General features: G+C 42.6%; 1 protein-coding gene across 4 annotated transcripts in view; it reads left to right on the top strand.

Annotated features, from left to right (window-relative positions):
• Window positions 1-456: 456 nt before the first annotated feature.
• The window catches only part of LOC142463149 (cytochrome P450 2K1-like), a 42,402-nt gene continuing 23,906 nt past the window's right edge, over window positions 457-18,952 (top strand). Inside the window, exons 1-4 of one of the 4 annotated variants that reach the window (XM_075565505.1) lie at window positions 457-689; window positions 11,541-11,607; window positions 12,767-12,847; window positions 13,211-14,651. In XM_075565505.1, coding sequence (XP_075421620.1) covers window positions 498-689; window positions 11,541-11,607; window positions 12,767-12,847; window positions 13,211-14,544 — 1,674 coding nt within the window. In that variant the 5' untranslated portion in view covers window positions 457-497 and the 3' untranslated portion in view covers window positions 14,545-14,651. Of the gene's footprint in view, window positions 690-11,540; window positions 11,608-12,766; window positions 12,848-13,210; window positions 14,652-18,952 lie in introns of those variants that run through there. The other 3 variants (XM_075565506.1, XM_075565507.1, XM_075565508.1) reach the window with 3 other exon arrangements.

Consider the following 18,952-nt stretch of genomic DNA (forward strand, 5'->3'; position numbering starts at 1 on the left):
AGAGACTATTTATAGGGGTACACTCCAGTCGGGAGACCCCTCCAGAGGCATCCGCCTAAGGATCCACCCGGGAGAGAAGCTGCATATTACAGCGCAGAACTACGCCGCTGATCTGCGGAGTTCCATTGTTTGTCCTGGTCTGGACTGAGACCAGGGAGGTATTAATAAGTGCACCAACACACATGGAAGCGCGCTATCCCACCCACACTCTTTGGCTAAGAAATAACACCTTTCAAGCAAGATAAAAAAAAATATTTTTTACATCATTTTTGCTCTCCAAACACCTGGAATGAATCTGTGTTAAATACTCTTCTGGGTTAGAAATGTTACGTCACCATGTAGAGTAAAACATTATCTAGGGATTGTGCAATTACACATTGTGTTGGTATGAGCCAAGTTCTAGCAATGATTAATCTGCGTTATGAGAATGAAACCCATCTGTATAAATAGCATGCTTGTAATGCACCCAGAAGTCCTTTCCGGCTTCATACTTCACTATGACTATATTTGCCCTCTTTGCGGGTGCAGATCTGCTGGTGTATTTTATCACCGGTATTTTATTCCTGATCTATCTCTTGAATGGTTCCAAAAAGTCCGCAGTGAAACTGCCTCCTGGTCCCAGACCCCTTCCTCTTATTGGGAATCTGAATTTGGTGAATTTGAAAAAGCCTTTCCAGTCTCTGATGGAGGTAGGACTATCCAAGCTGGCTTTGTTTATATTATAATCTAAGGGATATGCGATTGTACTTACAAATGTATCCAAGGAACTTTTAAGGGCACTTTTCATCCCAAGGACAGTACAAATGACACAAGGTAATCCCTTTAGATTGTAGGAAAAGAGATTTTGGCAGCAGCATAGCAAAGGTTTTTCTTTTTTTAAACTTAAGGGCAGTTAAAACATGGAATTTACAATGCATGGTGACTATGATGGCAGATACAGTGGATATATTTTTAGACAGGAAAGTTATCCGGGGATAAGCCAAACATAGGAAGGATGTTGACGTTGGAAAAAATCTGTTTACTGGAGTCAGTTTTCCCCCTTAATATGAGACAGTATTAGGCCAATGTTTCACCGGGGTTTTTTGTTTGCCTTCCTCTGGATCATTTTAAATACAAATGTAGGATTAGTATCTTAACCAACTGTATCGTACTGTAGGTTAAAGTTGAAGGATATGTCTTTTTTTTAACCTCATCTACTCTGTTACTATGTAACCATGTGTATGAAATAAATATTATACACAGCTCTTGGATTCTAAATCTGAAGGACAAGCTTGGATCACCTTACAATGATTCTTAGAACTTGATTATTCCAGCGTGGAATTTCAGGGAGCGCAGATGCACATAAAATGAAATAAAAAACAGAACACAAAGTGGTGCAGTGCTGTCTGTTCTCTTCAGTATATGGACAAATACCATACAGATACGCACTCGCAAAGAGAAAAGAGCGCCAGGCCCGTGACCCCAGGGGGAATCTCATGCACTGGGTCTCCCTGGCGAAGCAACACTGCGAAACGCGTAGAGTCCCGGATTGCGATCGATACAGTGAGGAGTCCCCGAAGGTCGACGTCATCACGTGTGGACGCCGACCACGTGAGGTGAGGAACGTGGAAGTGCAGGCTACAGGGCGATCGCAGGGAGCTGAGAGCGCACCAGCTCCATCGCCGGACTTACTCCAAAGCCGTGTACCGTAAAAATGCCCCTATGGAGGGCTACTATGTGAGCAGCCTTCGTTATTGTACTTATTTTTAATATACCAGTGACATTCTCTACGCCATTGTGTCCATTTGCTTTTATTCCATATGGTTTGAAAATACGTGGGACAAGATTTGGATTTAACATATTGGTGTCCAGTTCCCAGTGAGACCCAGTGCATGAGATTCCCCCTGGGGTCACGAGCCTGGCGCACTTTTCTCTATGTGAGCGCATGTATGGTATTTCTCCATACACTGAAGAGAACAGACAACACTGCACTCCTTTGTGTTTCTGATTTATATTTCATTATATGTACCTACCGGTCATCTGCGCTCCCTGAAACTCCGCCCTAAAACCACTACTGAGGACCACGAAGGAAAGTCCAGTGAAGGTTGAGCAGCATCGTACTGGTTGTTTTTATCTCATTTCATTATTTTTATTGCATACATTGCGATCTGTCATTGACATTGTACCTATATTTTTATGCTAATGAATACGTCTATCACTGGGGTCACGCTGTCACGGGAGCGCCGGGGGAATATTTCTTCTACTTATGCACTTTATTAGGCTAAGGCCCCGCTCCCAGAGTCAGCGCGCCCGCACTGCAGACAGGCGGGGCGCTGACATACACAGACCGTGATATGCGGTCTGTAGGGAGCCGGAGCGGGAGGTGGGCGGGAGTGGGAGGTTTGAGCGGGAGTGGGGGCGTGGCTTGAGCGGAGGGACCGCTACTCTCCCCCCCCCCCTCCCTCCACGGCTCGGGAAAGTAAGCAACACACACACACAGACAGAGGCAGGCACTCACGCACTCAGGCACACACATACATACACACACACACACACAGACAGAGGCAGGCACTCACGCACTCAGGCACACACATACACAAACAGACATGCACGCACGCACTCAGACACACACACAGACAGGCACTCACGCTGCTTTCACTCCACACTCCTCCCCGCTCCCCGAAGCCTCTCCTCCTCCCGAAGCCTCCCCTCCCCATTGGCTCACAGCCACACCACGTGACGCGTCAATGCTAGGGAACACCATTCTCTTGTATCCCATAGCGGCTGACGCGCCACAGCGTGTAGTAAGCTGTGCAGCCAGGGGGGACCGGCTCCGCAGGATTCCCCTGCTGGTGGGGAACTCGCGTGTGGCCGCCCGCGCCACCGAGCGCAGCGGGACCGAGGCCTTATTCAGCGTGGTGTGCTACCCTTTAGAAATGAAGTACAATGTAGAGGTTAAATGAACTAATGTTTAATAGGTTCAAATGTGCTTTTATTAATGACTTCAAAATCAGACAAGCATAAGTATTTTAGATCATTTTGGCAAGTGTATCCTAAATAATTTTTCATGTGGATCTCAAATATTGTACATGAAAATGTAGAGTGAATCTTACAAACTCACTTTAAAAAATGCATTAATCAGCTAGTTTGTCTTTTTTTGTTTTTTTGTTTTTTTACTCTGATTTTATAGATTTTTTTTATTTTTTATTGTACAAATGAAATACGCTGAGATGGGTATAGAAATAAGTACAAGAGTATGTGATGGAGTATGCTACGAGCAGCAGTACAGGTCTATTTCTTTCACAATATTAGCGACAATAAATATTGAACGGGTCACCATTGGACTGTAGTTGGATCCCATTCATCTTGAAATCTTTTAAGGTGGTCTCTTATGAAGCTGGTCAGTTTCTCCACGTTCATCACACGCCAGATATGCTTCTCACCCATGGATAGGTTGGGCGCCAGCTTCAGCCATCAAGCTGCTGCGCAGCATCTATCTGCAGAGAGGGAGTGGGAGATGCGCTTGCTACATTTCCTTCAGATGTCATCAGCTAGTTTTAACTTATTAGACATCTCACTGTAAAATCAGTTTTGTTCATGTCTGGGACTTCCACTGCGTTTGTACTGTACTATCATCTCCAAGTTATAGGACATGGGGCCTCATGCAGTAAGCGGCGAAAAAGTGCGATCGCCAAGGGTACCTTATCGGCATGATTCTGGCGATTTTCCCTCTCCGTATGCAATACGTGCAGAATCCATTCCGAATGCAGCCGAAAACATTAGCGCCGACTCTGGCGATGATTTGCCGATCACACACAGGTGTATCGGCGTGCATGGCGGGGTGCTGTTAGGTCCGTCAATCAAACTTCTTGCTATATCTGCCGAAGCAACAATGTATTGGATTGAGCGGCCTATTTAAAGGCACCGTGTATTGTTATTCATTCTCTGGGGCCTATGCAGTAAGTTGCGAGAAGGCTGAATTCGCCTTTTTTATTGCGAGATTGCCATATGGTATGCAGTTGATGGCGATATGTGTGCGAGATAACTGAAACACGGCACATGCTATTGTTGCCGGAAATAAAGCGCCGTGCGGGTGGCGAAAATGGCTATTTCGCCATATTAAGCACTGCGCTGAATGCAGTAGATGCCGAGTAAGATCTCGGCAGTGCTCTTAGCGAGAAAAGCGCCAAAAAGCTGCGCCAATCCAAGAAGGCACCAACAACCAGCCGAGAGCCGAACATTTCTGCTGCTAGTGAAATTGCTTTGTCATTCTACTGTTGCCAGCGCAGCATGACTTTTAAAGCATGTCATTCTGAACTTCTTACATGTGCTGTTTATAATAAAAGACAATAATAATGTTCGCCAAAGGTTTCAGTCCTGTGAATGAACGTCTATTTTTTGTGCTTGTGAAATGTAAAGCATGCCTACTTCTACAGCGCAACATGTGCAGAGAAGAGTACATACCAGTGTCACTGCGGTCTCATTGTGCCGTGAATAAGTGTAGCACTTCAGAAATCGTTCATGTAAAAATAATTGTACTAACTCACCCGCATCTGCAGCTGAAGGTATGTTTCCTAAGTGAAATATGGGCACAAAGAGACATGTCACAATGTCTACATATAATTATTAATTTATGTGAAGAATTAAATGCCCTCGCAATGCAACATTAACTGTCTGTTCCTATGAATAGTGGCTATGTACAATGTGTGCAGTCTGAGGTGGAAGGTGTTCAGATATCTGAAATTCATTTGTGCCTCATAGTCAAAAGTCCTGGATTCATGTGCACTGTTGTGCCTGTACATACACTTGCTGCATGACCTAGAAGCGCTGCGCCGTGTACGCGCAACATGTGGAACTCGCCATTTCACTCACAATCGCCATTTACAGCATTTACTGGCAAATACCCGGCAAAAAAAGGAGATCTAATTGCGCTGGCGACAGGCACATCTCGCAACTTACTGCATAGGCCCCTCTGTGTTGTTGGGAGTGAGAGAGAGAGAGAGAGACACACAGAGCTGCCCGATTTACTAAGTACATATTGACTGAGAGATTTGTTGTGTATTGTGAGACGTTTGTCCTGTGTTGTTTTGTTTACATCTTTGTCTTGTTTTATATTTGTTAGTGTTCAGTGTGATTAGCTTTACATTTGTTTTCTGTTTTTTTGTGAGTGCTAGAGGTATGGCCGCAAGGCGTGGGAAGAGTGATGCTGGTGTGAGTGGTAGTGTTAGTGGTGCGAGTACGCGTCGGAGAGAACGTAGGGTTTAGGGGAGTGATGTTGCTGCGAGTGCGAGTGCTGTTGTTGGGAGTGCAAGTGCGAGTGTTGTTGTGAGTGCGAGTGCTGTTGCTGGGAGTGTGAGTGCTGCTGGTGGCTCTGTTGCTGGTGCTGCTGGGGTGTCTGGTGGTGGGGTGGTTGCTGGTGGCCCGCTTTTGGAGTCTCTTCCATTGGAAGAAGGAGAGTCCAGTCAGCAGCACTCAAACTCTGGGCCTGCACGTGTTCGCTAGAAACGTGTGGAGCGTCCACGTAATCCTCGGTTCAATGAACAGGAAAATACAGCTCTTGTCAGGTGGATTCTGGAGCACTATGACTATCTGTATGGCCACTTACTAGGTAAGTCTATCTAAGCATTCATTCTTCAAACACATGTTATCCTAGGTCATGTGAGGTGTCTTAATATCTAAATATTATTCCCTAATATATTAAAATTCGAAATATTTGTTACACACATATTTGCCTTATGCTTGACAACGACAATAACAATCAGTCGTACAATTGTCCTCAAGTTCATACAATATTCATGCAAGCTTCCTTACATTTGTATGTTTACACGTAAATGCTCATGTGGTACACATATTACAACCAAACCAGCATGTTTCATATTTCTTGGAACAGTTAGCAGTTTAGGAAACTGTTCGTTTTTATATTACTAATGTACGTCATATATGATGTATGTATTTCAAGGGCGGACAAGTTCAGCATCAAGAAAAGAAATTTAAATTACAAATATACTGTGTAAAGGGCTAAACCTAATGCTATTATTACAGTGCTGTGCACTTACTAAACTGAGCTGCCTGGTGATCTACTGAGACATCTCTTATATCTCTAACTAATTAAATAAACACAAAAATAGATGACATAACCCGGCGCTGAAATATGTGAAAAAACAATGAAAAAATGGATAAAATAATGTATATATAGTCCCAAATGGTGCCAAGTGATGAAATGATAGTTCAATGGTTACAACCTGAAAAGTCCGGTTGGGCACAAACTCAGTTCACAGTTCATCAAAACAGATGGTTCTTCTCATATGTTATACTTGATCCTGCATATTAAAGATATCAAGCAGAGAACAAACATTGCGCAGTATATTGAGACAGACAGTAATATTTCCAAATGATGATGTATATCTGAATTGCCTACTTACTAGAAGTAGCTAGATCACATACAGGGGAGAGAATCTGTTCTTTAAGCCTTCTTGCCCTGGAAGCCTCTTGATGTCGCACGAACCCCTCGTGGTGTTCCTGGCCTCCGTGGGTATAGAAGGGATCTTTCTGCAGCCCTGGTCTTCAGGAATCCTGTACCTCTTACTCCGTTTGGGGAACAAAAAGAAGGACAGAGGATTGCGCAGCACAATATATCTTTAATGGCACTTGCCCAAATCCACGATAAAATACTCACAGAAGAAGGTGAGTTTAAAATACAATAAAAAAGTGCTCGGCCCAGCACATACACACAGCCGCCTAAGTCACTGGTAGTCCGCTCCGGTACCGCGTGTACCTCGCGTGTATCCGGCGCTCTAGTGTGACGTCACTGTCTTCCGTAAGACTCGCGGCTGGGATGACTGGGACACTGCTCCTTAGGCTCCTCCCTACGCGTTTCGTGACGGGGAACGTCACTTCGTCAGGGTATTGTGGAGCCTCATCAATCCCATGTCACTTTTATAGCCGGCAGATTAACCCCTTACATGAAAAGGGATCTCATATGGCTAATGGATGGCAATAATCATTCCTATTTACTGGTAATTGGTACCAGCGGGGTTTAAGGAAGCATATGAATAAAGCACTATACATATATTAAAATAAATTATATAAAAGAGCACTTAAACAATGATGATGGACTAAAAACATGAAAAAACTATAAAATGAACTGGATGGGAGGAAAAAATGTTTTCAAGTCAAAAGATTATAAAAAGGAAGCTAAATCAAAATCAATATTTAACCCTTTGGGTTGGAGCGTGCGCAGAGTGTAGATCCAGAAGGATTCCTGTTGGGATACCTTCTGCAATCTATCACCCCCTCTGACACCTACCTTTGGGCAGTCTATGCCGATACATGTTAACCCCTCAGGGGACATGTTATGGTGTGTTCTGAAATGGTTGGACACACTGTGTGTCTCCAGCCCTTTCTTAATATTATAAACATGTTCGGCAAATCTTCGTTTTAACGGTCTCCCTGTACGTCCCACGTACTGTAATTTACAGGGGCATTCTAGGAGGTAAACACAATAGTTGGTATTACAGTTAATGAATGTGCGGATTTCAAAAAAATTTCCGGTAACATTTGATCTGAATTCCTTACATTTTATACCATAACTGCACCCAATGCATTTTTTACAGGGAAAATATCCTTTAAGCTCTTTAAGCCACATAGTATCTCCTGGTCCTTGTTTTTTCTTAGGGCAACTGGGGGCCAGTACTGATTTTAAATTTTGAGCTTTTTTATAGACCACTTGCGGTTTATCAGGCAGTACAGTTTGTAGTCTCTGCAAGATGCCCCAATGTTTTGTTAACACCTTGACAATGTCCTTAGACATACCGTTGTACTGCGTGATAAAAGGCAAAAATATCTTGTTGGTACCAGCATCTATTTTCTTAACAGGGTGAACAAGAGACTGTCTATCTGTGTTATTAGCTTGTTCAATAGCATTATTGACAAGTCTCTCCTTGTACTTCCTGTCCTTAAATTTATAGCCCAATTCTTTGATCTGTTGGTTGTACACTTCTATTTGTGAACAATTTCGTCTAACTCTTAACGCCTGTCCCTTGGGGATGTTTTTTATCCATTGAGGATGATGGTGACTAGACGCCAGGACGTAGGAATTGGCGCTTACCTCCTTATAGTATGTTTTTGTCTGTATCTCATTATCTACTATATATAGAGTCAGGTCTAGGAAGTTAATAGATTGTGAACTGGTATTGAAAGTAAATTTAATGTTGTAATCATTTGTATTCAGATGGGTCTGAAAGGCCTCTAGTTCTTCAGGAGTCCCTCTCCAGACGCACAGCACGTCATCGATGTAGCGTTTCCATAGCACCAGGTTTGCCCCATATGGGTTGTGGTTCAGGATAAAATTTTCCTCCCACAAACCCATAAATATGTTTGCATAACTTGGAGCAAACCTGGTACCCATCGAAGTGCCGCACGTCTGGAGATAGTATTGACCTTCATGTGAGAAGTAGTTGTGGGTCAGTATATGTTTGATGGATTCCAAAATGAAATCTTTTACCAAAGGTTCCATGTTGACATCTCTACATAGGACGCTTTCTACAGCCCTGAGACCCATCTGATGGTCTATAATGGTATAAAGAGATACCACGTCACATGTTATCCACATCAGATCTTTATCCCACTTAAGATTTTCAACTGTCTGTAGGACATGTGACGTGTCTTTGAGATGAGAGGGTATTTCAACAACATATTTCTGTAACAGAAAATCCACAAACTGGGAAAGGTTGGATGTGAGGGATCCGACCCCCGAAATTATAGGTCTACCTGGGGGTCTTAAGGGATTCTTATGAATTTTAGAGATGAAGTAAAAGAGAGGAATCTGTGGTTTTTCAATCACCAAAAAAATCAAACTCCTTTTTACTAATAATCCCTGTTTCATGCCCTTTTTGCAACATATCAGTTAACTCAATGCTGTACTCATTGGTTGGGTTACTTATTAGTGTCTTATATGTACCCTTGTCACTTAATATTCGTTGGGCTTCCGCCTGATAGTAGTCCCTGTTCATGACTACTATCCCTCCCCCTTTATCGGCAGGTTTTATCACTATTTGGTTGTTTTTGGACAGTGATTTAACTGCTTTTTTCTCAGCTGTGGACATGTTTTGTTTTTTGCACTTGAAATCCTGACTCAGATTTTCTAAATCTCCTATAACCATATCTGCAAATGTATCAATAAATTTCCCTTTGCACATTTTGGGATAAAAGGAGGAACTTTTTCTAAATGTTGTTAGTGGAGGTTTGACTGGAATCTTATTTTGTGTATCCATATTGACAGACCTTGTTACAGCGTCCTTGATAAAATATTTCTTAAGTGTGAGTTTTCTGACAAACTTATGCACATCTATAAATGTGTTAAACATGTTGGGGCCCTGTACTTGCGCAAAGCTAAGACCCATTTCCAACACTTTTATTTCGACATCTGTAAGTGAGTGATCACTAATATTGAAAATGGTCTGTTTTTTTACCAGTCTCTGCCTGCATTTGATTTTTTTCTTTTTTCCTGTTCCTCCTCTCTTTCCTCGGAAACGTCTGCCCGTGATCTTTTTCTTTCTATCTCCCTGGGTTCTTGCCACTCTCTCATGCTCTCTCTTTTGGCTTCGTGAAAGGGCTTGTGACCTCTGCGTTGCTCTAAAAAAGGAGGGGTAAATCTTTTGTTATATTCTCCCTCTCTTTCTTCTCTTTCATTGGCCTCCATATTGGTGACCTTTCTCTATAATTTCTAGATGCTTGATCACCTTCTGGTATATAAGACCTAAATGTTTCATAGCGTGTGTGGCTACTCCCAGGGTTTTTTGATTCTTTTATATCTTTTTTATCAGCTTTACTATCATTTTTCTTCATATGTAGATTCTTAGAAGTTTTATTTTTTGAAATTGTTTGATCATGCTGTTTTTGGGTTATCTTGCCAGTCTTAGTTACCGGTGGAACTACACTGATTTCTCCCTCCACAATCTCTGCTATGATAGTAGCTGGTTCTTTTTTCCAATTTCTTTGTTTATTTTCCTCATAGTCTTTTTTATCTCTTGCAAACTTAGTTTGCTTATTTAATTTGGTCTCCCTATCCAGTTTTTCTATTCTTAAAATTACTTTATCCTCTAGTTCCTTATATTCTTTGAGTTCCATAAAAGGGTCCAGGTTTGCCTTAATCATATTAATCTCGCTGTCAATGATCTCCAAAGTGGTTGTTCTTTGTTTGATCACTAACTGCACGAGACTAACAGAGCATTGGTCAAGAATGAAATTCCATTCTGCCATAAAATCTTCTTTGTCCTGATCTAACGTGGGGACTTTAAGAACCCGTAGGCCTCTTGGGATTCTCTTAGCTTCTAGATATTTTCTCAGAGCATAAGAGTCCCAAGTTTGCTTCACTTCCTGGTGCAATAATTTCTCTAATTTTGAGAAATATGTTTCTAAGTTTTCTATTTCCAGATCCATACAGTCTGGATTCTCATCAAATGCCCCATCAAAATTGCAACCTCTAAGTGCTCTATTAGTGAAGAGTGCCATGACAGAGTGTAAAATGTGAACAATAGAAACAGTGTGTTTGTCAGCAGCTATACAGTGTGGAGAGAAATACAAATTTAAATTACAAATATACTGTGTAAAGCGCTAAACCTAATGCTATTACTACAGTGCTGTGGAATCCATCAAACATATACTGACCCACAACTACTTCTCACATGAAGGTCAATACTATCTCCAGACGTGCGGCACTGCGATGGGTACCAGGTTTGCTCCAAGTTATGCAAACATATTTATGGGTTTGTGGGAGGAAAATTTTATCCTGAACCACAACCCATATGGGGCAAACCTGGTGCTATGGAAACGCTACATCGATGACGTGCTGTGCGTCTGGAGAGGGACTCCTGAAGAACTAGAGGCCTTTCAGACCCATCTGAATACAAATGATTACAACATTAAATTTACTTTCAATACCAGTTCACAATCTATTAACTTCCTAGACCTGACTCTATATATAGTAGATAATGAGATACAGACAAAAACATACTATAAGGAGGTAAGCGCCAATTCCTACGTCCTGGCAGTGTTGGAGGCCTGCTTGTGGGGCTCACAGCTCTCCTCCACGTGAGGCTGCTCTCCTCACTTCCTCCTCCGGTTAGACAGCCTGTGTAACCGGAGGAGGAAGTGAGGAGAGCAGCCTCACGTGGAGGAGAGCTGTGAGCCCCACAAGCAGGCCTCCAACACTGCCACTGTTCCTGTTAACCCCTGGAGGGAGAGTCAGCACGAGAGTCACGGTGCAACAGGAATCACATCTCTGCAAAGACATCAGCAGCAGCCAGAAGACTCTTTGTTGCATTGCCTGTATTTGCCTTGCTGCTTGTAAGTAGGGCTCTGATTTTTCACATCTGGATGACCAGCGGTGTTCTCAATTGTCCAAACCATTTTATGGCATAGTTCTTTTTATTTAATAAATAGTTTTTATAGTCACTAGGAGTCTCTATGTTATATGTGCAGTGTGTGTATTAGTGTAGACCTGTTTTAACCCTACAGTGTTGCACTATAATCTGTGTCTGTTTGTGTTTTTTCCCCTATATGGCCTGTCAAGCAAGTGTGCTGATCCCCTGAGGAGTACAGGATTATCCAATGAACTTTTGGCGCCAGGTTTTTCTTTGTTTTCACTTTCACTTTCTCTGTCAGTACTGACAGTATTACTAGGCAGCCTTTATATATATATATTTTGCAATTGTCACACTGGTGTTTTAGTCTTTAGCGCTTGTGCACATTTTTTCTTTTTCACCTATAAACATGACATTACTGCCTCATCAACTCTTGCATGGCAGATAGTGCATTCAAACGGCAACATACAGAAATTGCACTCACACATTCAGTGATTTGTAATTAAACATCCTTTGTAGCTTCATGTCATATACACATGCCATAATTGGGAACATGTAGCACACGTTATTCATTTTTGTTCATATGTAGCTCACTTCAGATTCTTAATTGGCTCATATACCACTATGTGGAACCTGCTGCAATTAATATGTAATCACATCGTAGAGGAGAACACAGGGGGTGGGGTTGGCCACCCAGCCACATCACAGGGTCATGTTACGGTCAACGTTTTAGACATGCCTTACAGCTGCTACAACAAAAACTAAATCAGGGTTCTATGACGCCTTGGGGGAGGGACTACAGTTCTTAAAAGCTGCCAAGCTACACAGAACTTCATAACATTCATTTGAAATGTAAATTCTACAGTATGTTAAATGTCACCCACCAGACCACTATGTATGAAAACGTACGTAAGTCATTGGTTCACTCATATGTTCTTTCAACATTATAGAAAAGGAACATTATCACACCATTACCATCTGTGACCAACACACTTCATGTGTTGTTCAGTGTTAGACACATTCAGCGCTACACTTGCTTCTATTAATTGTTCACACATATCCAATACAAATTTGCTTACCATTTCAACCATCACATACTGAATTATAAGCAGAGTCAACTTTGCTGTGATGTATTGATGTACATTTTCATTTGTATCTTACTACACAAGATATGCATTGTATGTCCAATTGTCAAAATGTTTCTAATAACCATTACGTCATAAACATAATATGTTATATGGTATTTACAAAACAGCACATTAGTCACACATGTACATTTAAATGGATAATGTACAGCTTGGCAGAAACATCTTTTCCTTTCATTAATTCATTTTGTTATGTTAACATAAATACTCCAAATACACAAACTATATGTTAATTATGTACACATGGCAAAATAAATCTTATGTTCTTCTTTTATATAGTTGCTCCCAGACTTCATGTGTCACCTCATACAGAAAAAATCGCATCACCTGCTTCATCCAGTTCTTCGTCAACGATGGAAGGTGAGTGTATGAGGTGCATGTCATGTAATGTGTACCTTTGTAGATGTTATGTTGCCATGCTAACTAAATGCCTTTCACATGGAATTAACTTCCCATCAGTTCTTGTCATAGAAAATGTAGTTTACAATGTCAAAATGTATTGTGTGTGATATGAACTATCAGCTATGATTTGTGAGGTTACAACAACCTTTCATTCATTCTTTATTCACACTGAGTCCAAACATAATTGTTACTTCAAACTACATTTTAATTTGACACAACAGAAAAGTTATAACATGTTATGTGTTACACTGTGAGAACAACTCTCATTATATTGACAAAAGAAGTTACATGGCAGTTCATAATGTCTTTATTTATTTATAGAACCTGATGTTGACAATGAAGGAAACATTCAATTAAGTCAGCATGAACATGTTCCCACTCGACCAGTAACACAGCAATCAACTGCTCCTGCTCGTGACACATATTCAGCTATTGCAGCTTCTGAAGAAAGAATCGTGGTTGAAGAAAATCGTCGCCACTCAGATATGATGTCAGTGCTTGAAAGGATGATATCACAGCAGGAAAGGATGATATCACAGCAGGACAAGATGATATCACAGCAGGAAAGGACGATATCACAGCAGGACAACATGATATCACAGCTGGAAACTTCGATAGCACAAATGTCACAACTAGAAAGAATCTTCATCCAAGTTCCTAAACAAATACAAAATGTAAACAGGACATTACAAGCAATAGTTCAGAATCTAAGCCAAGCTAATCAGTTGAGAATGACTGCTAGAGAACAACTATTCCACTTTACCCCATCTGAGGATGGATCTTTACATGGTGAAAATTTTTCTCCACAGTCATCAGTTCTTCATTCCCCAGTTCTGGATGATACCGGTACAGTAGCTGCAAGTTCTGTGCAGGTCCCTGTCAACATGGAACCGCTTACATCTGGTCAAAATCAGCAACCGACACCTACAACTGAGACACGAAAAAGAAACTTAGGCAAACAATTATTAATAACCAGTTTTTGGAGCAAGTTTAAAAAACCTAAACAGGAAACGGCCCCACCATCAGTCGTGCAATGTGTATCAACTCCTTCACCACTGCCACAACCCACACCCAGTGGCCCTGAACTGTCACAGCCCACAACCAGTGGCCATGAACTGGCACAGCCCAAAACCAGTGGCCCTGAACTGGCACAGCCCACAACCAGTGGCCCTGAACTGGCACAGCCCACAACCAGTGGCCCTGAACTGGCACAGCCCACAACCAGTGGCCCTGAACTGGCACAGCCCACAACCAGTGGCCCTGAACTGGCACAGCCCACAACCAGTGGCCCTGAACTGGCACAGCCCACAACCAGTGGCCCTGAACTGGCACAGCCCACAACCAGTGGCCCTGAACTGGCACAGCCCACACCCAGTGGCCCTGAACTGGCACAGCCCACAACCAGTGGCCCTGAACTGGCACAGCCCACAACCAGTGGCCCTGAACTGGCACAGCCCACAACCAGTGGCCCTGAACTGGCACAGCCCACAACCAGTGGCCCTGAACTGGCACAGCCCACAACCAGTGGCCCTGAACTGGCACAGCCCACAACCAGTGGCCCCGAACTGGCACAGCCCACAACCAGTGGCCCTGAACTGGCACAGCCCACAACAGTGGCCCTGAACTGGCACAGGCGAGTACAAGTCATACAGTGAAGTGCAAAGTAGTTGGCAAACGGAAAAGGTTAACACAACAGGCAACAAGCAGGCCTGTGACTAGATCTCAAAAGGAAAAATAATAATAAATAATTACAATCACTAAATCTGTAGTTGGGCTTCTGGTGTTTAAAGAAGAAAATTAAATGAATACAGTATGTATGATTAAGTCCTGATGCTTCTAAACATTCAAGTATGTCCTTGTATACATGAAGGTTTAGAAATGTTCCGTGTGTGAATTAATGGTTAAATTATGAAATATATTTAGGTATTAATAATTTGATTTATGGTACAACATTACACAGTTGCCATTTTTCTATAAGCTGCCATTCACTTACCTGTTAAACATTGTATGTATGTGTGTGTGTTAGGTAATGTAGATAGTCATTGCATGCTAATATTATTGGCATCAAAAATTAATTAACTATCTATATCACAACATTCATTGTAAAGATGTTTTAAGGAGTGTTCACTCTAACACATTACTTACCTTCACCTTTGTTCATACTTCATAATGTTCTCATGTCATCATGTATGAGTAGTGGTTACAATAACATCTGATAGTGTGTATAAATATTTCTGAAGTGTGTATGGATATATGTGAACAAACACATTGTGTGTGAGAATATATATATATATCTCAAAGTGTTGTCAGAAAACAGGCCTTGTGTTAATCATATATAGATGTTAGGACACTTGTTTAAATGCTGTCAATTATATTATGAGCACAATACTTCACTCACCTGTATTACACTTTCCCTATGCTATAAAAAAAGGCCTACTTACACACATCAGTGGATTTAGATAATCACATACAGTACATATGTAAGTAGTGGTTATTTAACAGTACAGGCCTTCATGGCTATAAAGAGGCGTTGTTTGCTGTTAATTAGTACTTATACACACCTTACTCTAATAGGCACTCAAACATACTCACCCAGTAATGTTATAAGCTTTCATGACTTACTAACTAAATAACAAGACCTGTTTACATCTAAGGCTTTTAATCTATACATATATACACATAGATCCACACATATATATATATCTATATACATATATATCTATATATCTATATATCTATATACAGTGGTTGACAAATCACCAAAAAATCTACTCGCCACACAAAAAAATCTACTCGCCACCTAGTACCAAACGTGTGCTGCTTGGGCCAATATTTACTCGCCCCGGGGTTAAATCCACTCGCCCGGGGCGAGCAAATGTATAGGTTTGTCGAACACTGTCTATATATATATATAGATAGATAGATACATATATATATACATACATACATACATATATATATATATATATATATATATATATATATATATATATATATATACACAGACACACAATATAGTTACATTTTAACACATACACACGTATAGATATAGATATATATACTGTATATGTCTCAAGAGACAGTAACAGACAGTGTAAGAGAGAGACACATATAACCAGCCACACAAAAATAGAGAGAGAGATTTAAACATTGAGAAACAGAGAGAGAGAAAAACAGACACAGGTGTGTATGTGGGTCATTATAGGTCAGTGTAAGCAGTAATCTGTTCATTCTATCACTGTTGAATCTTTCACACACATTTTTATTTTAATTGCAAATGATAACTTGTTTTGCACATGTTCACTGACTGGGAGTCTGAAGCCTCTGTGAAAACATCATCCAGCCTGCCACCAGTAGTGACTGTTGTGTGCTGCGATCCCAAGCTGAGGTGCCTAAAGACTCATCTTTAAACACACCTGCTGTTTTTGAAGTGAAACTTCTTTAGTGGCACCTATTCTGATGGGGTAAAACGGGAGAGATGGGGGACAAATGTGAAACGGAAGTGACGTCACGGCTCCCCCATCCCTCCCCCCCACATGCCTGCTGTGACATGCGGCGGCGGCGGCGATAGCCGCCGGCGCCGCTCCTAACAGCCACCGTTCCCCCCACGCACCCGCTGTGACATGCGGCACCGGCGGCAATAGCCGCCGGCGCCGCTCCTAACGGCCGCCGTTAACCCCACACGTCCGCTGCCATGGGTGTACAAATATGGCTGGCGCAGAGCTTCCGGTGCTGCGGGTGTGGGTGTAGTTAGATGGCGGAAGCCCCGCAAGTCCTCCGGCTGTTCAGCCTCTCTCCTCCCTAACTACGCTTCCCCTTCCATGTGTCCCGCTGACTGAGCCGCGCCGGGGCCGGAGGAGAGCCGCCATTCCCCCCACACGTCCACACAGACATGGGAGGTTGAGGCGCATGCGCAGATTTGACCGCCGGGTCCCTCAGGCCAGGAAGCTATCTGCATCCGTTGATGCGAGGCAGCGCATGCGCAGAGTCGCCCACCCCTCGTAGCAGCGTCGGAGGCTGAAGCGGAAGCGGCGCCGAGAGTGGAGATGCAGCTGTCCCCATCCCTCCCCGATCCACGCGATTGAACGAGGACAGCACAGCATGGGGGGGGGGGGGGTGCTCGCCTCTCACTGCTCCGGTAACGCGGGAAGCGGGGGTTTGAGTGCGCCGCTTCCAACGCAGCACTGCCGAGGGGGGGCTCTCAATCAGGGTATCTGCCCCTCACATACGCCGCGCCCGGTGCGGCCGCGTCTCCCTGGGGGTGGGGGTGCGGGGGAGGAGAGACTCAGACAGAGCCGCCGCGGGTCCGCAGCTCTGCCTGCGTTTTTTTTTGGGGGGGGGGAGGAGAGTCTCAGACAGAGCCGCCGCGGGTCCGCAGCTCTGCCTGGGGTGGGGGGAGTCAGGAGGGAGGGGGCAGGACACAGAAAGAGAGACACAGATAGATACACTGACACACATACACACACTGACTGACACACACACACACACACTGACTGACACACACTGACTGACACACACACACACACACACACACACACACACACACACACACACACACACACTGACTGACACACACACACACACACACACACACACACTGACTGACACACGTACACACGCACACTGACTGACACACGTACACACGCACACTGACTGACACACATACACACGCACACTGACTGACACATACACACACACACTGACTGACACACATAAACACGCACACTGACTGACACACATACACTCACTGACCGACACAGAGAGAGAGAGACATACACTGACACACACAAACACACATTGACTGACACACACACATACACACACACACACACACACACACATTGACTGACACACTCACTCACACACACTCACTCACACACTGGAAATACTGTTGTATACACTTATGCTTGAAATCACTCCAGATAAACAAAAAGACATGATTACTCACAGGAAATGTGAGTGAGACTGCTACGTGCTTATTTATAGTACGTTCATTAATAATTTTTTGCACTATATGTGTATGTTTTTCTTTTTTATATTCCTGGATGGGAGTGCGCTCCTGATCTCCTGCCTCGATATCTCTCTATTGACTTGGATTGAGTCCTTTTACTGTATGGAGAAGCACCCTTTCAGAGGACTGTATAATATTTATTTTTATTCAATCTTATACCTGATTAATATAATATGGTATTTGCGCTTGTTCTTTTATCCTCACAATACCACATAGGCAATGAATGGGCAACTTTAAAAAAAACATCCAAAAAGTTAAATACTGTACATTACAATAAAATAAAAACAAACATTAGCCAGTAAACCCATTGACTGTCACTGCGGTAAGCTATGCCCTCAATAAGAACAAGGATTGCCAAAATGGCAATAAATGGGCAACCTAAAATACTCAAAAAATAAAATACTGCACAATTAAATAAAAACAAACATTAGCCAAAAAATGCATTGATTATCAATGTGGTTATCTATAGCTTCAAATGGGCATAGAAAAAGGGGCATCCTCCTCATACAACTGAGCCACCAACAACTCTTGACCTATGATGCAATGATGCTCATCAGCATGATGTGCAGAAGTCCACAATCCTCAGTTACTTACAGAGGAGGCATTGGTGGGTAGATCTTCTTATCCTCTTTCTTTTCTTCTAATTGTCATACTTATCGTTATTCTTCTCTAACAGGTGCAGGAGGAGATGTTGCCACGCCATCTTCTTCCGGTCAAATTAGATGTGCCATAACTTGTATAAGCCTGGGAAGTCACATTTGACTGTCAAATGTAGATCCACCAATCCGATTGGTGAATGTACCATGTGATAGCAAGTATAATTATCCCACGTCACATGATCAGAGCATTTAAAACTGTAGGAGATATCGGCACCCCATACTGTAACTCTAGATGCAGGGTGTCCACAGGGCTGGAATGAATGCGGCTCAGCTCCAAACACCCCCTACTTAATTCCTACATTATTAAAATTAAAATAGCGTGATCGCCTTAGAGGTGCACAGAAAGAGTGACTGATTCTATATACTGTCACTGCAAAGCTCTTCTAGACTGGT

This window comes from Ascaphus truei, chromosome 11 (assembly GCF_040206685.1).
Source record: "Ascaphus truei isolate aAscTru1 chromosome 11, aAscTru1.hap1, whole genome shotgun sequence".
NCBI classification, from domain to species: Eukaryota; Metazoa; Chordata; class Amphibia; order Anura; family Ascaphidae; genus Ascaphus; species Ascaphus truei.